At 38.5% G+C, this 25,353-nt stretch overlaps 1 protein-coding gene across 1 annotated transcript in view; it reads left to right on the plus strand.

The window, feature by feature from the left end:
* The window catches only part of SYTL5 (synaptotagmin like 5), a 109,936-nt gene extending 99,908 nt beyond the window's left edge, over window positions 1-10,028 (plus strand). Inside the window, exons 13-16 of the mRNA XM_032592239.1 lie at window positions 2,598-2,706; window positions 4,077-4,212; window positions 7,304-7,512; window positions 8,600-10,028. Of these exons, the coding sequence (XP_032448130.1) occupies window positions 2,598-2,706; window positions 4,077-4,212; window positions 7,304-7,512; window positions 8,600-8,742 (597 nt within the window). The 3' untranslated portion in view covers window positions 8,743-10,028. The remainder of the gene's footprint in view (window positions 1-2,597; window positions 2,707-4,076; window positions 4,213-7,303; window positions 7,513-8,599) is intronic.
* The last annotated feature ends 15,325 nt before the right edge of the window (window positions 10,029-25,353 follow it).

Consider the following 25,353-nt stretch of genomic DNA (forward strand, 5'->3'; position numbering starts at 1 on the left):
TCAACATCATGGCTTCTCGAAGGAGCACCCCAAGAATATCCATTCTAAGAGGGGAAGTAGAAGCTGTTAATCTTAGGGTTGGGGCCCAGAAACTGGCACATTGTCACTTTTGTCGTGGTCTACTATTCAAAGCAATCACAAGGTCCACTCATCCAAAGAGAGAGGATAAATACCCCACCTCTCATTGGCTGTAGTATCAAAAAGTTATGACGTCTTTAATCTGCTATAATGTCCATTAGAACTTTCCATTTGTGACATTCTCATTAAGTAAAATTTACTAAAACTGTCAAAACAAAATTCCTTTTACAAGGCACGTGACTTACAACAGTTAAAAATTAGATGGATAGTCTATTTCACCATCCAATCTCATGTTTTCCCCTAGTAAGAAGATTGAATAAAATACTTCAAATGATTTTTCCCACCCTTACTAATAAGTTTTACCACGACCAAGAGGAAAGTCAGGGAAGGATTCCTTTTCCTGGTAATGGTCTCTGTCTTTGCTGAAGCTTGAACAGCCTCTGGCTTCACTGTGAGTTTTGGGGTTTCTGAATTCTTTTGGTCTACCCTCTCAGAAGACAGCAGTTCTCAGCCCTTGACTCAGTACTCAGGAGTCAGGTACCTGAAGGAAAAGCCTAAGAAAGTATATGACTTTTCTTACCCCACTTATGAAAAGTCATAGTTCTGTTGACTCCATGGCAAGTAGGAGCCGTACAGAACAAAGGCTCTTGGTATATGTTCACATTGAATTTTTGAATTGAAACTTTTGGTTTTGAGATGATTGTAGATCCACATTCAGTTATAAGAAATAATGCAGGCAGATCTCATGTACCCTTTACCTAGTTTCCCCCAGTGATATCATCTTGCAAGGCTATGGTGCAATGCCACAACCAGGGTAATGGCATTGATACAATCCACCCATCTTCTTCAGATTTCCTCAGTTCTCGTGTGTGTGTGTGTGTGTGTGTGTGTGTGTGTGTGTGTGTGTGTGTTTAGTTCTATGCAATTTTATCACATGTGTAGCTTTGTTTATATACCACTACAGCCAAGATGCAGAACAGTTCCGTCACAGCAAAGATCCCTTGTGATCTTTTATAACCATACCCACCTCCCTCCTGCCACCCTTCCCTAACTCCCAGCAACCGCTTATTTTGTCACTTCAGGAATGTCATTTAAATGGAATTGTATGGCATGTATCATTTGAGATGGGTTTTTTTCACTCAGCATAATTCTGTCGAGATTCATCCAAGCTGTGTATATTGCTAGTTCATTCCTTTTTATTGCTGAGTAGTGTCCCATGGTATGGCTGTACCATAGTTCGTTGAACCAGCCACCTCTTGAAGGTCATCTAGTTTGTTTCTAATTTGGGGCTATTAGAAATAAAGATGATATGAATATTTGCATACAGCTTTTTATGTGGACATAATCTTTCATTTCTCTGGGATAAACGTCCCAATGTACAATCGCTGGGTTGTATGGTAGTTGTATGCTTAGTCTTATAAGCAACTACCAAACTGTTTTCTGAAACGGCTACACCATTTTACATTCCCACCAGCAATGTCCAAGTGAACCAGTTTTTCCACATTGAATGATTTATTTATTTATTTACTTTTTTTTTAACTTTCAACTTATTTTTTTATATTAAATATAATTTGTCAAATTGGCTTACATACAACACCCAGTGCTCATCTCAACAAGTGCCCTCCTCAATGCCCATCACCCATTTTCCCTCTCCCCCCCCCCCCCCCCCCACGCCATCCACCTTCAGTTTGTTCTCTATATTTAAGAGTCTCTTGTGGTTTGCTTCCTTCCCTCTTTGTTTGTATTTATTTTCCCCCTCCCTTCCCCCATGGTCTTCTGTTAATTTTCTCAAGGTCCACATATGAGTGAAAACATGGTATCTGTCTGTCTCTGACTGACTTATTTCACTCAGCACAATACCTTCCAGTTCCATCCATGTTGCTGCACATGGCATGATTTTATTCTTTCTCATTGCCAAGTAGTATTCCATTGTATGTACAGGAGTGCTGATCCATAGGGGTACATGTACCCCAATGTTTATAGCAGCGCTTCCACATTGAATTTTAATGATGTGAATTACCAACACTGTTTTTAATGTTTGGTGGCTTGGCAGCCCAATGTGAACCAAGCATTACTGCCTACTTTCCCCCTCTTGGTCACTTAGGAAAGCCTTGAGACCTCAAGAACAGACAAGGAGAAGGATCTTCTGGGGGTGTTTTCAGTGGTATCTTTATTTCCACCTCATACCCCAACCTATATGTTCATTGATGGGTTCCAGTCCTCATTATACCATAGACTGTCAGTAGCCACTGACTGACCACACGTGTGTCCTATATCTCCTCTCAAGTTCCTTTTACTTTAATGTTAAAAGTTACAGAGAAATACCTTCATAGAGTTTTCCAGCCTCTCTTTTTCTTATACCTAAGGCATATCTTAAACCAGTAAATTCTAACATAGTTGAGTGGAAACGGATTGTCGTATTTAATCCAGCAAGTTAATATTGTACATTCAAACATGGGCTACAAAATAATAAACCAAGCATTGTCACTTTTTCTTTTCACGTGTTTTCCCTTGGCCAGGTGGAATTTGCTGCTGACATAGGCCTTCACTATAAAGGAGAGCTGACAGTTGTCTTACGTTACATTCCCCCAGAGGAGAACCTGGTGCTTCCTCTAGAACAAGTTCAAGGTAGAGTAAAAATTGGTGACTTTGATCAAGGACATTCTGTATCTAGAAGCATGGGAATAGGGCTCAGGAATTGTTGGATTATGTTACTTTCCCATTACGCGGATGAAAATGTAAAGGATTAGGTGTCACTAACTGGAGAGAGTTGAGAAGTATATCTGACATACGGGGAAGGGTGCAAGATCTTTACAAGTAAAGGGCAAATTTCATACTTAGAAACCAGCCTTAATGGTGATATTTGTTTCCTGGAAGTCCCAGAGATCTAGAATCTTCCCCAGGATGGAGTGGGGAGGGAGGGAGTGGTACAGTCTGCTGAGAGGGGAGGTATAAAAAGCTGCTGTACCTATTTATGATATTGACAGTTACTCAGGGAGTCTTGAGGAGGAAGTTGACTAGAACACACCAAAGGAAAAATCCAGATGGAGTCAACTTTTAAATCCCTTTTGCCCTTCTACCATCAACTCCTATAGCCATCTTCCTCTGTCCTTCTATTCGTTATCACCCTCTTCATTGTGACCCTGTGCAAGTAATTACTGTCTCTCAGCCTCTGTTTCCTTACTTCATAGGGTTATTGGAAGGATTAAATAGGTTCATTCATGTAAAGTGCTTAAAGCAGCACTAAATAAAGGTGGTGGTGGTGATGGTGGTGGTGATTATTCACGTTGAGCACATTTCATCAGAATAAAAATGTGACACAGGAAGAGTTTTCTCTCACTCAAAAATGTAGTTGTGCCTGGGCTATATATTGCCTTTGGAGCTGGCCTTGCACAGTTCTCAATTTGTAGGACTGAAACATCCAAGAAGGATGTTATGGAATTTTCTCTTTTGGAGTCTGCACACTTGTGTTTGGCGTTCACTGTAGCTGTTTCTCACTGAGAGCAAGAATGTGGCTCAGGCAGCTCTCAGGGTCTTTTCCCTTTTCTCTCTATATATACCTGTGAAAAGATATTCCTTGTTGGGGAATAAAGTTTTAAATTTATTTGTTCCTGGGGGGTGGGAGGGAGGGGAGGGTGGGGGATGGGTATTGAGGAGGGCACCTTTTGGGATGAGCACTGGGTGTTGTATGGAAACCAGTTTGACAATAAACTTCATATATTGAAAAAAATAAATTTATTTGTTCTTGTTTTTCAACAAACACAAATGGGAGACCTATCCAGAAGGAATCCAGTGGGGTAAAAAACATTTAAATAAATACATGGAAAAATACACGGTAGCGTAAAGACCTGATTCAGTCAGCAAATGAAATAAGTATTTGCAGATTTTCTTTCTGAACTTTGAAATAGAACCCTCTCTCTCTTCCCTTCTTTCACTTCCCTTCTCCCTCCCTCTCTCTCCGTCTCTCTCAATCTCTCTCATTTTGATGGCCGATGCAGGAAAGAAGAGCTTCAAAAGGGGAAAGAAGAAGGAGTCACCTGTAATATTTGGAGGAATACTGGAAGTGTTCATCAAAGAGGCAAAGAATTTGACCGCAGTGAAGTCGGGAGGCACTTGCGATAGCTTTGTGAAGGGGTAATTTTGTTTTAACTCATTTTAGAAAATACTTAATGGGAGATGAGAGGGTCTGTGATCCATGAGACAGTGGTGGCTGTGAGACTTCTGTGTTAGTCTTACTCTAAATGTACAAGGTAAGAGCTACCCTTAAATGCTGCCTTTTTTTTTTTAAGTTTATTTATTTTTGAGAGACAGAAACAGAGAGTGAGCAGCAGAGGGGCAGAGAGAGGGAGAGACAGAATCCCAAACAATCTCAAAAGTTGAATCCCAATGCGAGGCTGTCTCATAAACTGTGAGATCATGACCTGAGCCAAGATCAAGAGTCAGACACTTAACTGACTGAGCCACCCAGGTGCCCCATAAATACTGGCTTTTAGATATGAAACAACACAAGTATAGAGGGGGCTGCTTATTCTAGCTTTCAGCTTGCTTCCAGCATATTTCAGGATTTCTCATCATTCTCATCCTCAATACTGGCCGATTTTCCTGTAAGATTCATTTCTCAAAGGAGGAGAAAATATGATTTTCTACACGTAATATTTTTTTTTATTGTGCTTTGTTATCATTTGATACCGGTAATATACAAAAGCAACAAAAACATTAGATCATTGGTGTTTTGCTCTCTTAGGGGAAATTGTAAAAAGTAGAGATTTCAGAGCACCTTCCCCAGAGATATCAACTGGAGAGTGCTTTGGCAGAGGCGTATTTCTTTTTTCCAGTTTTTTCTTGTGATTGATTTCTAGTTTCATACCATGGTGGTCAGAATAGATACATGGTATGATTTCAGTCTTCTTAAGTTTATTGAAGCTTGTTTTGTTGCCTAAGATGTGATGTATTCTGGACAGTGTTCCATGTGCACTTGAAAATAATCTGTATTCTTTTGTTTTGGAATGGAACGTTCTGTATATATCTGTCATGTCCATCTGGTCTAATGTGTCATTCAAAGATACCTTTTCCTTATTGATTTTCTGCCATTGATTTAAGTAGGGTGTTAAACCCTACTGTTATTATGTTACCACCAATTTCTCTTTATGTCCATTAATATTTGTTTTATGTATTTAAGTGCTCCAATATTGGGTGCATAGATATTTACAATTATTATACCCTCTTGTTAGATTGATCCTTATCTCATTATGTAATACCCTTCTGTGTCTCTTGTTACAGCCAGCCTTTGTTTTAAAGTCTATTTTGTCTAAGTATTATTGCTCTTCCAGACTTTTTTTTTTTTGCTTCCATTTGCATGGTAAAATTTTTTCATCCTTTCACTTTCACTCTGTATGTGTCTTTAGGTCTGAGGTGAGTCTCTTATAGGCAGCATATAGATGGATCTTGTTTTTTTATCCATTCTGCCATCCTCTGTCTTTTTATTGGAGCATTTAGGCCGTTTATATTTAAGATCATTTTGAATAGGTAGGAGCTTACTCCATTTTGTTCATTGTTTTTCTGGTTGTTTTTGTAGTTCGTCTTTGTTCCTCTCTTCTTCTCTTGCTCTCTTTCTTTGTGATTGATGATTTTCTGTAGTGTTATATTTGGCTTTCTTTCTCTTTATGTTTTGTGGATTTATTATAGATTTTAGGCACGAGGTTAATTCTTTGAGTCAATCACATTACTGTTCTTCTCATCAATCCTTCTTAGAAAAGTATAATTGTCTCTATAAGAAAATGAGTCAAACTTTTACCCTCACAACATTCTAATTTTGATAAAGCAAATAATAAAGAGAAGCAGATATCTGGGACTTTCCTGCTGGTGAGTGTGTGGGCCTGAGTCCCGGTCCATCTGTCCTTCAGTCTTTCTCACAATAGTTTTAAGCACAAAAGGTATGTTTTATTTGTATCCTGCCATTGCATTTTCTCTCATCATTCCCACCATCCATTCCGGCCTCTTCCTGCTCACTGTCTGGTGGGATGAGGGGATGGCTCCTTCCTATGGCCTCATTGTCACCTTACAGGGGTGATTTAACATCTTTTGAAATAGTTTTCACTGTATCTTGTTGAACATTTACAAAGCAGAGATAATAAAAGATAGTATCTTTGTTCTATAATGAAAAAGGGCCTATAACTTTCTAGTAAATTGTCTCCCTAGTTACACCTAAATATTGAGCTGATTTTCAAGAGACCTTACATTTTTTTAAGAGAGCTTGAGAAAGCAAAGTTTTTTCTGTTGCATGTAAACAAACACAAAAGGTAAAGTATCTAGGGCAGGTATGAAAGCTTCATGATAATTAGCGACCCATGTTTCTTCTGTCTTGTTATGGTATTCACCTCATTGGCCCAGATAGCTGCTGGAGTTTCAGCTATGCCATCCAAATTCCAGCCATAAGGTAGTTCCCAGAAACTTCATATAGAGCCACTTTTTGTGTCCTATTGGCCAGAACTTAGTACACAGCTATACAGGCTGCAAGGGAGGCTAGGAATGTTGTCTTTATTCTGGGCAATCTTGTGCCTAACTAAAAAAAAAATGAGTATTTTAAAGAAGAAGGAGAGAATGAATATTGGGAGATAAGGAGTCTTTTTCTTGGTACATGAAATGCAATCTCAAGTGTTGCAAGGTGTCTTATTTATTGTAAGAACCTACTATAGGAGATATTTTCAAGATCATTTCAAGATGAGGGACCAAAATAGGATTAGAAAGGAAAGTGCAGGAATTTTACTATTGCCCTACTTAAAATAAACAATAAACCAATCCACTTAAATCTAGATTTAAGCATAGAAGAACCTAGAAGAAAAAATCAAATACACACACACACACACACACACACACATGCACGCATGCACACACATACACATACTAAGAATTAGGGGAATTGATTGGGGGTGCTGGGTGGTTCAGTCGGTTAAGCTTCTGACTTCAGCTCAGGTCATAATCTCAGTCCATGAGTCCGAGCCCCACATCGGGCTCTGTGCTGACAGCTCAGAGCCTGGAGCCTGTTCCATATTCTGTGTCTCCCTCTCTCTCTGCCCCTCCCCTGCTCACGTTCTGTCTCTCTTTCTCTCAAAAATAAACAAACATTAAAAAAATTTTTTTAAAGAATGATGGGGAATTGAAATGACTACTCAAGGATGCCATTGCTACTGTCTCACTGATGGCTTGATTGCATTTTCTCTTGCAGCTACCTGCTCCCTGATGATAGCAAAGCCACCAAGCACAAAACTCTGGTAATAAAAAAGAGTGTTAACCCTCAGTGGAACCATACTTTCATGTTCAGTGGCCTGCATCCCCAGGACATAAGGAATGTTTGCCTAGAACTTACTGTCTGGGACAAGGAGGCCTTTTCCAGCAACATCTTTCTGGGAGGAGTTCGTTTGAATTCTGGAACTGGTGAGGGACTTGGGGACCCTGAGATGGTCTGTGACGAGGCATGGGGCAGAAGAGTGGTTCCTGCTGGTTAACGTGTAGTAGATGCACACATAGTTTCAGCTTAACTGATTCCTGAAATTACCACACATGCTCCATCCCTTTAGCCAAGAATCTGTTCATTGTTAAAAATACTACTACATAAGTTTGCATCCTTTGGCTCTAAGTTTAAGATATAAAATGTTTGTATTCAGTCCTTTTATAAAATATCACCTACATCTTAGTCTAAGTGAATTTCAACTACCTTCTTGGGTGCTATTTCATGTTTTGCTCAGGAGAAGATCACCAAGACAGCACAGACTTCTGACAGGGGAGAGAACAATTTCCAAGACCAACTTTACTTCATCCTCTTCTCAGATTACTCACTGGTTGAATTGAAAGGAAACCCATTTTCCCCGCTAAAAAATAACATCTAATGTTGTTTAAACAGATTATGGAAGCATACTACTGATGCCACAAGGTGCAAGCCAACAGGGTGAATTGGAGGGAAATGACAGTAGTAGAGCACATGTAGCCCCCCAGATTCTCATTATTCCATAATTTAAGTAAGACATGGAGGGTCTGCATGCACCATGGTCTTTATTCCTGTTAAGAACAACCCTGCCTCTATGATGCTCTACTTTGTTATAGATTAAGGAGAGCCAAGAACATCTATACCACTAAAGTGAAAAATCCCCAGGTCAGTGGGGAGTTTAACAAGGGGCCTTGTTAAAAAGCGAGTGATTCAGAGACCCGTTCAGCCTGTTCTTCTGTCAGGTTAACTCAGTCCAGAAGAGAGCCTGCTCTGTGATAAACTACCAAATTGGAGGGTGGTGGAAATGACCCACTAGGGCCGTCCTGATTTGTTTCTCTTCATCTTGGCAGAAGTGAGTAGTCAGACTACAAACGAAGTCTTTCGTTCTAACTAACACTACTCACTAGATGTGGTAAGGAAAAACAAGCCAGTGAAGGACTCTCTGCTCAAAAGACCCCCTTAGAGGTTGATAAGTGTCTTCCAGAAGATCGAAATGTTTCATCTGTGAAGTGTAACACTCCTTTTCCCCCTCTTCAGGTATGAGCCATGGGAAGAACGTGGATTGGATGGACTCTCAGGGGGAAGAGCAACGCCTTTGGCAGAAGATGGCCGACAATCCCGGGACTCCCGTAGAGGGTGTACTCATGCTCCGTTCCAGCATGGGGAAGTGTAGACTCTGAAGGTACCAGTCTCCAAAATGGGGCCTCCAGGCACTGTCTGGCTGCCATTTCCTATTATTATCAGGCTTGGTACCTGGGATTCTCTTTCCCTGCCATTTCTCACCTGAGGGAACTGGGACATGCGGGGAGAGATGTCAGTGTTATGAACATTTAGGGACTTGCTGAGTGTCTATAAGAGCATGTACCTCCATATGTCCATGGACCAAGGCCTTTTTGATTGGATGATGGAAAGTGTGTCACATTGTCCTGTCAGCAAGCAAATTGTACAGTGATTCATAGGCTCTATACCATAAGGGAAATGGTGCAAGGTTCTTTGAAACTACAGTAGAGATTTGGAGTCCCTAAACTTCTATTAATGAGTTATTTTAGGTTTCTTAGAAGGGTTTGAGGGATAAAAGGGCCACTCATAATATAGATCACTTGAAGAGTAAGAAGGAATACTGGCTACCCTTTTCTCACCCTGGGAATCCCCACAGTCCAAAGAAGGCATGGTGGGGATGGTTGCTTGGACAAGGAGGTGGCCCTGTTATTGTAGCAAACTTGTGGATTAACCAGGTAAGTTTTCAAGATGAACTGAAAGGTTTTTTTGGTGACTATATAATTTATAATCTAAATCAGCCCACTTTTGAGAATGAGAAGAACGAAATTATTATACTGGAACAACAGATGTAAACCAGGATTGAACTGGGAAAATTAGGATGTAGGGTCACCCTACTTATGACCTAACAATTAGTTCTATTATAAACAGTTAGTTTATAAAATATTCTAAGCCACTAACTACAAGGAAGTAAGAACTAATGCACATTTTGAGCTCCTGCTTGTATCATATTTACTGATATCTCTTTGGTCAAAGGAAGTCATATGGCCAAGCCTAAAATCAAGAGGCAGGAAAATCCATCTGTGCACGATGAAGCCATGGCAAGGTTGATATGCAGAAAGGGAAGAAGAATTGTTACCAGTAGTTCAGTCTACCATACTTTCTGTTACCTGGAATTCTAGATGCTTTAGCCACCAAACTTAAATGCGAAGGTAGTTGAAGCAGAAAGGTACCTCAGACCTGTTCCTCATTTTGCATATTCCAAATCTGAAGCCCAGGGAGCTGACATGACTTGGCCAAGGTCATATAGAAGCTATGACTATATTCAGACTTAAATCCAGGCTGTGATTTATAGGCCAGTATTCTTTCTCCTGTAGCCCCTGGCATAATCTTGTGCTTATCCAGGTGGAGAGGAGGGCATAGATGAAAGAAGGTGGAGCAGAGTCGGATTACTTCAGTATGAAGTACCTGATCGACTTTTCTGCCAGAGTCCTAGTCTAGCCCCTCAGCTCATTTTTTTACTTGAATTCATATAAAATCTTTGAAAGGATAGAAACTGAATTTTAGTGGTAAGAAAGGTAGAATCATCTTTAGGCTTATTCAAGCTAATTTTTCCATATTCTAAATTTCTTCTTGAATTTTGAAAACTGATTTAAGAATATATTTAGCATTATTCTGAGGGAATAAGCAGTCCATTTTCAGTATTATTCAAAAAAGGCTAATTCTCAAAAATTAAAGTTACCAGTCTAGTGTAGCTCAGTATATATGGAATATTTTTAAAAACTCAAACTCCCATCCCTATGTTGCCCTTCTTAAGAAACAAAACACAAAGTGTAAGATCATCACTACTTCCTGTATTGGAACACTTGTCTTCAGACTTGACCTGACCCATTCTGTCTTCATTGATATTTTGGGGACACGTGAGAGGGAGATGATGGTGAAGTATGGAGACATCTCTAAAGTAAACAAAATGGGGGCGCCTGGGTGGCTCAGTCAGTTAAGCGTCCGACTTCGGCTCAGGTCATGATCTCATGGTTTGTGAGTTCAAGCCCCGCATTGGGCTCCGTGCTAACAGCTTGGAGCCTGGAGTCTACTTCTTTGGCTCCCTCTCCCTCTGCCCCTCCCGTGCTTGCTCGCTCGCTCGCTCTCTCTCTCTCAAAAATAAATTTAAAAAAATTTTTAAAAATACAGTAAACAAAATGAAGTAGATTTATTTGCTAACAATAAAAGTGGCAAAATAATAAATTCTAAAATCTATAACTTAAACTCTAGATGAGCATAAACTTTATGTGTTCAGATCTTTGCCACATTTAGAGCAGTTTTCTGTATTAGGGTTTCATAAAATCCAACATCTAACTGGGTATTTCCACAACGCGAAACCTAGGTATGCAGAAGTCCATCAGAAACCTGCGATGTTGTTCTCAGAGAGAAAAGGTAAATTGATCTTCATGTCATTCTTTTTACTAAGTATTGTGTAGAAGTACAAATATCTTTAAATCTAGATTACATATGTGAATGGCACACAATTCAAATAGTTCAAAATTGTGAAAAGTCCATCTGCCTTCCTCCTCTTCCATAGCAGAAATGATTGATAGTCTCATTCTTTCTTATGCATATAGGGTATTACATTATAGGGATATAGCAAATTTATTTAACCATTCCTATCAAATGCCATGTTAAATATGGTTAACTAAGCTATCTATGTTTGGTGGCTTTTCTGAACAACCTCTTCTTTCAGACATCAACACTTCGAAATTCAAAATGAGATTTTTGGGTATTTCCAATTTGGGGTATTTGTCCTACAGAGATAGATACAGATGTGAGAAATGAGTACATACAAAAGTATTTATTGCAAAAGATAGAAAACAACCCAGTAGCCCCTCAGTACAGGCCTTCTGCAATATCATATATGCCTAGTTTTTCTGTGTCGTTAGTTGCTCCCTCTCCTTCTCTGTTAAAGATTGTTAAATGATAAGCATCGGATTCTTCAGTGCTTGTTGTTTCTTACCACTTCATACACCATCTCTGGCATTATCATGTATGCTGCCCTCGTAGTTTTATATGCTTATAACTTCAAACTCACATCTCCAACCCAGACCCTTCCTCTCAGCCTTAGACTCAGACCCACCTACCTATATGACCTATCCACCAGCATAGCTCATGTTTTCAACATAGTCAAAATGGAACCCTTTATTCCACCTTCCCCTTGTACCCAATTCTTCCTATTCTAGTATATCCTGTCTCAGTGCCTTGTACTGTCATCTACCCAGTTGAGCCAGTTCAGCTGGACAGTTCAGCCCAATCTATCTCAGCACAGATAAAAGCACAGAGAGTGCTCTCCAGCCCAGTTCTCCATATCGCCTTCTCAGAAGATACCATGACCTTGCTGGAGTGTCCTTGTCAGGACATCTCAGCCCTCAGCATTCCCTCACTTGAATCATACAAGTTGTAAAGGGACATGGGCAAGCTTTAAAGCCTGACTTTATCCATTCAGGTTGTCAACAGTACTTTCAGGACATCTGGAAGATAATTTATCAGCTCTCATTTCACTTACATTGTCACTATAACTGGAATCATCATGTTGTAGATCTTCCAGGACACAAAAATGCCAAACACAAAGATATTTTGATGTAACTTCATAATCCTAGTCTCCTTTTCCTTAATAAACCCACACAAATATATGACCATTGATCTTTAAGTGTTTAAGTAACTAATGGATGACCCGCCTGATTCACAGTAATATCAGTCTCATCATCACCTGCTACCCTAAGGTTTATATTTGATGGAGGAGGAGAAAGTCATGGAAGAAACAAGGGCAAATCCTACTTTTAGAAGCAAAGTAGATCGAAATATTGAATCATCCCGGAAGTACCTCAGAGTAAAAGCCTATGGCATTTGGGACTGTGATCAATGTTTATTTTTTTGTTCCATATAGATATTTCACATTAAACAGAGCATTGCCTTTAGAAGTTGGCAGAAGGGCTCTCCTCCTATAATGGTGTCATTTATGGCCTCTGAAATTAAAACAAACAGGAGGAGGAAATCTACACAGGTAACACTATAACAAAAATTGGATCTAGCAAAGTTTGAACAATAGCCATGGAAATTGAGCCACATCGAGGATTCCAAAGGATTATCTGAATCATCCGGAGTATGAATTTAATACACTGATTCCAGAGCATTGCTCCAAACCTACTGAACAAAATCCTCAGAAATTCCCATCATTCTAATCAAGATTCTTGGGTGATTCTGATACAAATGGATCACAGTTTGAGAAACACTGCATAAGAAGATAAAATAACTCAACTGTAATAACTGGACTCGCTCTATGTCATGATGGCAGGTTAGATTTGGCTAACTTGGACATTGTTCATTGCAAGGCAATCATGGTGAAATGGAAGGAGCCTAACCTCGGACTCAGATGATATTAGCTCAAGTCTTGACTGCTTACCAACTATGTGACCTCGGTCAAGTTAAGTATCCAATCTAGGCCTTGATCTTTTTGCCTGTAAAATAGGAATAATCAGGATAACTTGGAGTTACTGAAGATATGAAAGAAAGTAATCTATGTAAATATGCTTTGTAAATTTTAACCACTGGGGTGGGGGAGGCCATTGGTGAGCTAGATACAGCACTCTGTTGTTCATAATCTCTTGGGCCCTTCTTTTCCTGAATGCTTGGCTGGAACTTAATCATTCTATGTACAATTAAGTGGTCTCCAGTGTATAGAAATACAAAAAAAAATGGAGGAGGAGGAGGAGGAGGAGGAGGAGGAGGAGGAGGAGGAGGAGGAGGAGGAGAAGAAGAAGAAGAAGAAGAAGCAGAAGAAGAAGAAGAAGAAGAAGAAGAAGAAAGGAAAGAAAGAAAGAAGAAAGAAAGAAAGAAAGAAAGAAAGAAAGAAAGAAAGAAAGAAGAAAGAAAGAAAGAAAAGAAAGGAAGGAAGGAAGGAAGGAAGGAAGAAAGAAAATCTTATTTTGTGCTATATTACCCATTGTGGGTAATAGTAATTTATTTTTAGGCTGGAATTTCCTACTTCATCTGACTAGATAATAAATATTTCAAAATGTGTTTTATTTGATGGGGAGAAAAACTGTGGTCAGTTTTTTTGTTAACAGGTTGTGGAATCTACAAGCAAACCATGTTGCCATGCCTTTCCTTAACACCCTCTTTTGGTGTAAAGACCATCTCTTTCTGTGGCCCATTGCTTATCCTTCATGCTAGAGAGATCAAACGTGCCTTCCTCACAGGGTGGTTGTTCAGAATTGTGCTTTTTACTTACAGAAGGAAATTTACCGTTCTGTTGAAACAAATTCCATAGAAATACAAACTACTCTTGGCATTATGAGGAATGCACAGTGTTTCAAAGATCAGCATTTGTACCTCATTTGCCTCCCTAGAACTCATCAAACTATTCTGCCAGGGGGTTCCTTCCATATTTGGAAAAGGGAAGTGGAATATGTAGTTAGTATTGCCTGTACATGACAAAACACTCATATGGGGTAGTAGATCATATTTTTATCTTTAGTATCTCAGCACAAAGGGGACTTCACTCTGCTTTTCTTTTTCTTTGGTTGAGGCAGAGATTAACACAGCAAGAAAGTAAAATATTTTAGTATAATTTAAAGGAAAGTTTAAGTCATTGGCATTTGTGAGGAAAAAAAAAGGCTCCTTATAGAAGAGCAGAGAACTAGATACGTGTTTGAATCTAAATATTTTCGTTTCACCTCTTTATTGTTAGATCTGCTTACTTTGGGAAAGAGTCTGATTGCTCCTTCCATGCATTTTTTTCTGCTTCGCCCAAGGTTAATTTTGTCTTCAGAAAGTTGACACTCGTTTGTGCAAATCCATGAGAATTGATGAGTCCAAACAATAAAACTTTTAAAATCTTTCTCACTTGGAAACAAAGAAGGGAACCATTCTGTTACAAGACAGTTTATGTCCATCATTTATGGTTAAACTATAGTTACAGCAATTGCAGGTTGGGAATATATTTTCTTTTCTATCCTTTCCTCATATTCATTATTCATAAATGGACATTTTTGAAGAGAGATCATTGGCTTTCAGTTGATATGAAGAAATAGATGTCTAGAATTTCCTGAATCTTTTTGCTTTTGACCTTCATCACCCTCACTTAATTTGTCCTCCTTAATTCCTAAATATCTTCCTACATTGTCCCTCTGACTAATGGGGTTTATACAAGAACCTTGGGAACTCCTCATGATCCCACATGGATTAATGGAAATATTATTGTTAATTTTCAGCTTTTTCCTTTTACCTCAAAACCCAGCCCTGTTAGAATCATATGCTTGCAAAGCATCTGAATGCACAAAACCAGTTTACGGGGTTGGGTAGGGGCTGTCCTGGCTACTTCCCGGGGTGCCAAGTTATAAGGGGCACTAAACATCCCTGAAAAGGTAATGAGGTAGAGAACTTCTCTAAGGAAGAGTATGGTATTAGGAGGATGAAATAATGTCTATTTCAATAAATAAGTGAAGAAGGGACCCCATGCCTGAAGAGCGATTCATGGTTGATAAATTCTAAGAAAGACAGGTCTATTTAGAGGCAAAGCGTTTGTTTTGTTGAATAAGATTTACAGTTTGGGCTAGACATGAATTGCCAAGGACATAGGGAAAGGGGGGGTGCCTCCATTGAGGGTTTCCTTTGTACCTCTTCCACCAGGCAGGTGTTCCTCAAATGTTACACAAATATTTACAGAACCTCTGAGAGGGGCACCATATCATCAGTGCAAGAATTGGCCCGACTGAATGTACTTGGTCTCCATTCCTAGATTGAGTGTAGTTGTCACAAGCAGTCCATTTGTTTTTTTTTTTTTTTTTTCTGGGCCTGAAGATGAGTCTAAGAGTTTAGTGGGCTGGAGAAGGAAGACAAACTCTCAATATCCTAAGAACAGCTAACGATCATTGGCTCACTGGGACATTAGGACAGGGGCTCTCCTTGGGAAGAAATAAGAGGGGTAATTTTCCAAACTGCCAAAGGCTGGGTAGCCTACCTGTGAGTGTGTTCATTTCTGCTTTGTCTGTGCCACCCACCTGCTTTGGCTGCCAATTTATTCTCCTAAACTCCTGCTCAGATAGGAATCCGACTTCTTTGGTTGCTTTTAAATCCATAGATTTTATTTCTCATAGCAGTATTAGGTTTACAGAAAAATTGAGCAGAAAGTACAGAGAGTTCCCATATACAACTACACCGTCCCCAACAAGTTTCTCCTATAATGAACATCTTGGTGTAGTACATTTATTGCAGTTGATGAATCAATACTGGTACATCATTATTAACTCAAGTCCGTAGTTTATATTAGGGTTCATTCTTGGTGTTTTACAGTTTTGTGGGTTTTGACAAATGCATAATATCCTGCATCCACGATTACATCATCATGCAGAATAATTTCAGTGCCATAAAAATCTCCTGTGCTCTAACCTGTGGCAACCACTGATCTTTTTACTGTCTGCTTTACTGTAGTGTCTTTCCTTTGCCTTCTCTTAGAATGTCATTAGTTGAAATCATATGGTATGTACCCTTTCTGACTTGCTTGTTTCACTTATCGATGCGCATTTAAGGTTTCTCCATGTCTTTTTGTGGTTTGATAGTTCATTTGTTTGTATTCTTTTAAATTTCATTAAGAGCACTTAACATGAGATTTTACTTTCTTAACACATTTTTAAGTGTATGATACAGTATCTTTGTTTTTAAATAAAGAGAAAAGGATGGAAAACTCTAGGAAACAGTAACATTTTTTAAATCCCCTGGAGATGATGGGAAGTCTGCATTTATTTTGTTAGTTTTCTTGGTTTTCTTCAACTGTTCCTATTTACTTGTCTTGCCATGTTTAGTGCAAAATTAGCAGCAATACTTAAATGTTTAACATGCCTACTTCTAAGCTTCTGTATGGAATATGTACCCCAAACCAAAGCTTTGTGCCACCCTGTACTTGCTGCAAACTTTAATGTCTTTTTCATTAAATTCACTTTCCTAATATCTCTAATGTGTTCTGTTACAAGTTATTCCTGAGTACTTGAAGATGGATTGTATATCCCTGAGGACTGATTATATGTCACCTATATTCCTCCTGTTTTTATACTTATTTATCTTTGGAGAAAAGCACATTTGTTGAATTGACACACACAGATGGAATGAGTGTCTGCTTTTTGTTTCTAAGGCTAGGATGATGTTGAAAAACTCTTCTTGGTGCTCAGCTATTGAATTCGACCATCACTGTGGTTTTTGCTCACTTATCTTTCTGTAAATCTGAACCCTGACACCATCACTCCCTTTGCGCTAAATAAATCGTAGGTAATGACAAGGGAAGGGATCAGAAGTGACCTTGGTTGTGCACCTATTATGTATCAGGTGGTTTCCAAACTGCTTTGTGCTTTGCTACTTTGCTCTCTGGTTTTACGCTGCATTTGGCCAACTGGAGCCAATAGTGGTAGATTAGAGGACAAGAGGACAGAAAGTTCAGGGTGTTTATTCCCCCTTGCTAGGCTGAAGGCTGTTAGAGACTGTTCTTCTGTCACAGCTCCTCTTAGGTGATCTGTCCTAAAACTATACATACAGTTCTCTCTGGGCTCCACTTGTCACTCCCTCCCCTTGCCCTGTAGGCCTAGGGTGGTAAATATCCTTTGATGCTGTTAGCTTTGAAGTGCTTCAGGACCCCTTACTGAGTTCCTTTACCATGCCCACACCATTATAATCCTTTCATTATGTCCTCTCCAATTCCCGTTTGAGTCTGTTGTCTGTTTGCCAACAGGACTTTGACTAAAAAGTATGTCATTGATTGTAAGACACTCCCCACCTCAGAGATGTTAAAATGTGAAAATAAAATGTGTGTCTTAGAATCAGTGAACTATGCTAGTCGGGATGTATCCCTGGTGAATGAACAAATCATTGAATAATTAGCATTCATAGTGCCCCTCATCTCAAAGACAGAGAAAGTGTAGTGGTATGACAGATTGTGTTGTTCAGGCTAAACTTCAAAAATAAGAGTCAACACTGATTCTTCCTAAGTACTTAGATGCTCTTTTTCAGTCTTGAGATGGGTAGTCAGCGAGAAGGTCATGGCCTTGCCCAAAACTCCTAGTTGTTACACCAGGGCTAAAACATTAAAATACTATTTAGTCATTCCATTTCTCATGAAATGAGATAACTCCAAAGCAAATGCTACCAATGTGGGTACAAATTTGCTTTTTGTGAAGCTGTACTTTGTTATTGTTGTTTGTGATTCTATACGAACTGAGTTCACAGCTTTCTGAAAGAAGAGGATGGCCCGCAAGTTGGCTCACATTCACTGACTGCTCTGTGTAACTAATGGCATATATTCTGGCCAAGCCTATTTTTTAAATTTTTTTTTAATGTTTGTTTATTTTTGAGAGGGAGATAGCGTGAGCAGGGGAGGGCCAGGGACAGAGGGAGACACAGAATCTGAAGCAGGCTCCAGGCTCTGAGCTGTCAGCACAGAGCCTGACGGGGGGCTCAAACTCACAAGCCGGGAGACTGTGACCTGAGCCGAAGACACTTAATCAAATGTGCCACCCAGGCGCCCCTGGCCAAGCCTATTTTTAATAGACGTTGGCCTTATTTACAGCCTAAGACATTACTTAGTCTAGGTTGCCTGTCTAGAACTTACCAGTCCGTTAGCAAAACTACTCATTGGAACTGCACAGGCTGTCTTATTACAGAAAACTAGCAATGTCTGAGTCTAGTCTGGCAAGTACAAGAACTACTGTGGGTCTCTACAAGGCACACAGCTACCAGGAACACTAACACTCTCCATGAGTCCTGTCAGCGTTGAGAAAAGGGCCGAATTTTTGGTATGCTTCCACTCTTTTCTACTCATGCTTCTGTCACCATTCCAGAGCAATCAGTGCACTTTCGTTTAAGGAAGTGGTCTGCAGACTACTGGGTGTCCTAAAACATTTTTGCGGGGGGTCAGCAAAGTCAAAGTTATTTTCCTTACTTGCCTTTTTCACTGTGTTGACATGGGTACCAATGGTCCAGAAGCAATGGTGAGTAAAACTGCACGGACTTTAGCATGAATCAAGCCAGTGTGTTTCTTTGCCTTTATGCGTTCGTAGTAAATAAATAAAATACCACTTTGAAGAAAGTTCTTCATGAAGCAGTAAACATTATTAATGTTATTAAATCTGGACCTTTAATACATGTGTTTTTAAATTTGTGTGCATGGGGGCGCCTGGGTGGCTCAGTCGGTTGGGCGTCCAACTTCGGCTCAGGTCACGATCTCGCGGTCCGTGAGTTCGAGCCCCGCGTCGGGCTCTGGGCTGACAGCTCAGAGCCTGGAGCCTGTTTCCGATTCTGTGTCTCCCTCTCTCTCTGCCCCTCCCCCGTTCATGCTCTGTCTCTCTCTGTCTCAAAAATAAATAAACGTTAAAAAAAAATAAATTTGTGTGCATGCCAAAGTACAAGGGTTGTCTCAGGGTAAATAAAGCATTTGTGCATTTGAGTTGCAAATTGAACTGGCTATATTTTTTTTTTTTTACCATTTTCATTTTAAAGAATGAATGACAGATAAACCATAGTTATTCAGTGTTGAGGACTGGGTGGACATTTTCTCAAAAATGAACAGTCTCTCATTTTAAGAAAAAAAACCTGACATATATTTAGTGACAAATATAAAATTTGAGCTTTGAAGTGAAAATTTGAATTTTGAAAAACTTGTATATACCTTTGTGTGACAGCTTTCCAATGATTAGAGGCTTTTCTGATAAGATTGCTGATGGCCTTAACTAATGTGATTTTTTTGTTCATATTGTCGAACAAATTTTATCGACCTTTGGAAGATTTGCCTGATTCAGTGAACCAGTATTTTCTAAATGACCAGGATTAAATGAAATAGTGAAGTACAAGTTAGAAAATCATGCCTGGCTCAAAGATCCATTCAAAGCGCAGGATAGACCAATGGATTTTAATACGGTAGAGTATGAAAAATTTTCATATTGACATTAATCTTTAAGGAACTAGTAACTGCTGGGTTTTGGTGAAGGGCCAAAGAAAAATATCCAGTTATCTAAATAGGCTGTTAAAATACTCCTCTCTTTTTCAAATATATATCTCTGTGAAGCCAGATTTTCTTTACATGCTTCGATCAAAACAATATATTGATACAACATATTGAATGGAAAGCACGTATGAGAATCTAGCTGTCTGCTTTTATGGCAAACCAAATTTGAAGAGACTTGTAATAATGTAAAATAATACCAGTTATCTCACTTTTTTTTGTCTCAAGAAGCATATTTAATTTTTCTAAAAAATATATCTATGTTAACCTGAGGTTATTGTTTCCTAAATGAATCAAAATATAGATGTTTTAAAAATTGTTTTAACCTCTTATTAAGTTACGCTTGATATATAATGCCAAAAATGCTATAGTTTTTATACTCAATTTTTTTGTTATAATTGACATTATTTGCTTCAAGTGTATAACACAATGATTCAATATTTGTATATATTGTAAAATGATCACCATGATATGTCTGTTTAACACCCGTCACCATATATGGTTAGAAAAATTTTTTCTTGTGATGAGAATTTATAAGATTTACTCTCTTAGCAACTTTCAAATATACAATACAGTATTATTAACTATAATTGTCATGGTGTACAGTAATCCCAATGACTTACTTATTTTATATCTAGAAGTTTCTATCTTTTGATCCCTTTCACCTACCCTCAAACCCCCACCTCCTGCAACCACCAATATGTCATATGTATCTATGAATTTGGCTTTTATGTATGCTTCCTTGCCATTTTAGATTACTAATATAATGACCCTGTATGGTATTTATCTTTCTCTGATTTATTTCATTTAGGAGAGTGTCCTCAAGATCCATGCATATTGTAGCTGCAAATGGGAAAATTGTATTTTTTGTAGCTGAATAATATTCCAGTGTGTGTGTACACATTTTCCTTACCCACTCACCCATTGATGGACATTTAGGTTGTTTCCGTATCTTAGCTTTTGGAAATAATGCTGCAGTGAATGTGAGGATGCTTATATCTTCCTGAGATAGTGATTTTGTTTTCTTTGGGTAAGTATCCAGAAGTAGATATGGTAGTTCTGTTTTTAATTTTATGAGGAACCTCCATGCTGTTATCCACACCCACCAAAAATGCATGAGGTTTCCTTTTTTTCTACATCCTTGTTAATACTTGTTATTTCTTATCTTTTTGATTCTAGCCATTTTGACAGATGTGAGGTGAGATCTCATTGTGATTTTGATTTGCATTTCCCTGATGAGTAATGCTGAGCATCTTTCCATATACCTGTTGGCCATCTGTAAGTCTTCTTTAGGAAAAGGTCTATTCAGGTCTTCCACTCATTTTTTAATTGGATTGTTGGCATTTTGTTTTTGTTTTCTGTTTTTGTTTTGTTTTTTGTGTTTTATTTTGCTGTTGAGTTGTATAGGTTCTTTATATTTTTTGGATACTAACCCCTTTTTGGGCTACATGATTTGCAAATATTTTCTCACATTCAATAGGTTGCCTTTTCATTTTAAAAGGGATTTCCTTTGGTGTGTAAAAGCCTCTTACCTTGATGTAGTCCCACTTATTTATTTTTGCTTTTGTTACTGTTGCTTTTGGAATCAGATCCAAAGAATCCTATCCAAGACTAATGTCAAGGAGGTTACTGCCTATGTTTTCATCTAGGAGTGTTATGGTTTTAGGTGTTTCCTTCAAGTCTTTAATCCATTTTAAGTTTTGTGTTTTTTTTTTTTTTTTATGTATGGCATAAGGTAGTAGTCCAGTCTCATTTTCTTGCATGTGACTGTCCAGTTATCCAAACACCATTTATTAAAGAGATTATCCTTTCCCCATTGTATTTTCTTGACTCTTTTGTCATAAATTAATTGACCATATATGCATGGGTTTATATATGGACTGTCTATTCTGTTCCATTGATCTGTGTGTCTGTTTTTATGCTCATGCCATACTGTTTTTATTATTATCACTTTGTAATATAATTTGAAATCAAGGTAGCATGATGCTTCCAGCTTTGTTCTTTCTCAAGATTGCTTTGGCTATTCAGGGTCTTTTGTGATTCCACACAAATTTTAGGATTGTTTGTTCTATTTCTGTGAAAAATGCCACTGGAATTTGGATAAGGATTACATTGAATTCATAGCTTTCTGTGAGTAGTATGGGCATTTTAACAATATTAATTCTCCCAATATATAAGTGGGATATCCATTTATTTGTGTCTTCTTAACTTTCTTTCATCATTGTGTTATAGTTTTCAGTTAACAGATCTTTCACTTCCTTGGTTAAATGTATTCCTAAGTATTTTATTCTTTTTTTAAAAGGTATATTATTGTTTTTGATACTTAGAAATGAGATTTTTTTCCTTCTCAGTTTTAATTTATAACATACTAAATATGCGTAGATATCACCCAAATAAACAGAAATGCTTTGGAGCATTACCAAGATTTGAGAACTGCTAGCTTAAGGGAATACTTACCATACAAGCTGGCCTCATTTTTGTTCTTGCAGACAGTTAAATTACTAGTTCATCATCCTGATGTCATGGAAGTTTGATTTTAGGATTTGTTGAGCAAATCTTAGTCCAGAGACTTAGTCTTTACTTCTGGGTTTTCCATGGAAGCCTAAGCTGTTCAGTGAGCCCCTTTGACTTGACTTGATCTCAGGCACTGATCAGCTCCCGAGATATCTGTTCAGCTCTTTTACCTTCAACTTTTGTTTTCCCACCTGGACCCTTTGGAACTTTATTCTGCACAACTCAGGGGTCAGTTAAAAATTTGAGATAATTTTATCTGCAGGTTCAGAGCCTCCTTCACTGTGGCTTTCTCCTCTCTCGTGTTTCCTCAATTTCCAGCCACTCTAGCAATCCTATCTCTGTCCTCCAAATTCTCAACTCAGTAAGACTATAGCCTTCTGCTTGAGCTCCGTGTTCAGTTCATCAAGCAAATGGAAGAGGCTTCAGAGGAAACGCCAATGAAATTTGGAGCTCATTCAATGTGTTTCCTTCTTTCAGAGTCATATCTTCTCCAGTTTTTACCTGCTTTTGGTTGAGTTGCAGTGAATTCAAACAATCTTTTTTTTTCTATGTTTTTCCGGAGTTATAGTTATATGAGCTACACTCCTGTTAACGGACGTGGAATTCCTGTCTCTTCCCATCTTTGAACCAAGATCCTCCTCCTCAACCATGTCCTCCTCTGTGGGGAGAAAACTGAGTCAGTAGCAGGTCATTGAGAATATGTTCTCCTCCACCTATGCGGTGTTGCATAAACTTTTCTTTCCCCACAATCTGCATAGTGAGTCTGATTTAACATCCTCTTATCTGGGTGGTTCCGATGTTGGGCCAAGGACCATCGTGAGACACTCATTTCTCATAGTCTACCCCTTCAGTCTTGGTGGATGGTCATATATCCAATATCTCAAACTCACCCTTGCATTTTGTGATCAATTCACATCATGACATATGCTGTTTTAAAGCATACTTTCTGGTTTTGGACCATTTTATGTCATTGTAGACTTATGGTTCTAGTTGACATTAATCACGATCATATTTTTGGTGCTCAAGTTGTCAGCACTCAGGCTTTAACCTACATCCCCATCAAGGTAGAGTTTTTCTAATACGCTATGATGCTTCCTTTGTGCTCCTTTTCAATTTATTTCCTGACAGATGAAACCACTTTTGTGTTGGTTTCTGTCACTACAGAAAGTTTTGCCTGTTAAAAAATTTCACGCAAAGGGAATCGTACAGTATGTACTTTGGCAGTTTTTAAATTTTTTTAATGTTTATTTATTTTTGAGAGAGACAGAGACAGAGTGTGAGTGGGGGAGGGGCAGAGAGAGAGGGAAACACAGAATCTGAAGCAGGCTTCAGCCTCCGAGCTGTCAGCACAGAGCCCAATGTGGGGCTTGAACTCACGAACCGTGAGATCATGACCTGAGCCGAAGTCAGACGCTTAACTGAAACCACCCAGGCACCTCGTACTTTGGCAGTTTTTAATATTTTGAATATGCCATTCAACTCTCTCCTGGAATACAGAGTTTCTCCTGAAAAATCTTCTGATAGCTTAATGAGGGTTCCTTTGTAGGTTTTATGGTCTTCTTTCACCTGGCTGCCTTTAAAATTCTTTATCATTGACTTTGGTAATTTTATTGTAATGTGTCTTAGAGAATGTCTTTTTGCATTGAGATAAAAAGGTGTTTAATTCACTTTGTGGACTTGTAGATCAAGTTCTTTCCCCATATTTGGGAAGTTCTCAGCTGTTATTTCTTTAAATAAGCTCTGTGCTCACTTGTCTCTCTCTTCCTCCAATATACCCATTAATCTTGTGTTTGCTCTTCTAATGTAGGAGTCTGAGAGTACTCATTGAGTTTCTTCACTTTAAAAAAACCTTAATTCTCTCTTCTCTTCTACATGAATCATTTCTAAATCATTGTCTTCCACCTTGCTTAGTCTCTCTTCTGTCTGATCTGCTCTCTTTCCAATGCTTTCTAACGCATTCTCCACCTGATTTATTGAGTCCTTCAGCCCGAGAATTTGCTTCTTTTTCAGAATTTCAATCTCTTTGGTGAAGTAGTCCTTCTATTCATTCATTTAATTCCTGAGTTTACTGAATTGCCTTTTTGAGCTTTCTTGTAGCACATTGAATTTCTTCATAACAGCTAGTTTTAATTTTCTTAAGTTAGATCACAGTAATTCCACGTCTTTGGGTTTGACTGCTAGAGAATTTATATTTTTCTGTTTGCGATGTTATATTACCATGATTTTTCATAGCGTCTGATGAAATATGCACCTGCTGCCATATGTGCCGTGGAATACACCTTTCTTATTTTTGTGAGGTTTTGTTTACTTTGACCCTATTTTTAAAAATTTATTACTTAAGTATAATTGACAATGTTATATTACTTTCAGGGATACAACATATTGATTTGATAATTCTATGCATTACTCAGTGCTCAGCACCTGTCACTATAGTGCTATTACAATATTACTAATTTCCCTATGCGGTACTTTTTATGTCTGTGACTTACTTTATAACTAGAAGTTTACACCTCTTAATTCCCTTCATCTATTTCACCCATCCTCCCTAGTACCTCCCTTCTAGAAATCACCAGTTATTTTCTCTGTATTTAAGAATCTTAGTCTTTTTCATTTATTTGTGCATTTGTTATTTTTGGTTTCCACATATGAGTGAGACCATACAGTATTTATCATTCCATGTGTAAGTTGTTTAACTTAGCATAATACCCTCTAGGTCCACGTGTCACATGTGTGTGCATACATGTGTGTATCACATCTTCTTTTTCCATTCATCTTTTGACAGGCATTTGGGTTGCTTCCGTATCTTGGTTATTATAAATAATGCTGCAATAAACATAGGGGTGCATACACCTTTTCAATTTACTGTTTTCATTTTCTTTGGGTAAATACTCAGGGGAATTACTGGATTTTTATGGTAGTTGTATTTTCAACTTTTTGAGGAACCTCCATACTGTTTTCCACAGTGGTTGCACCATTTTACCTTGTACCCAACAGTACACGAGTGATCCCTTTTCTCCACATCCTTACCCACGCTTGTTATTTCTTGTCTTTTTGATTTTAGCCATTCTGACTGTATGAAGTAATATTTCACTGTGGTTGTGATTTGCATTTCCCTGATAGTGATGTTGAGCATCTTTTTATGTGTCTGTTGGTCATCTGTATGTCTTCTTGGGAAAAATATCTGTTCAGGTTCTCTGCCCATTGATTAATCAGATTATTTGTGGATTTTTTGGTGTTGAGTTCTATA

The sequence above is a fragment of the Lynx canadensis genome, chromosome X, assembly GCF_007474595.2.
Source record: "Lynx canadensis isolate LIC74 chromosome X, mLynCan4.pri.v2, whole genome shotgun sequence".
NCBI classification, from domain to species: Eukaryota; Metazoa; Chordata; class Mammalia; order Carnivora; family Felidae; genus Lynx; species Lynx canadensis.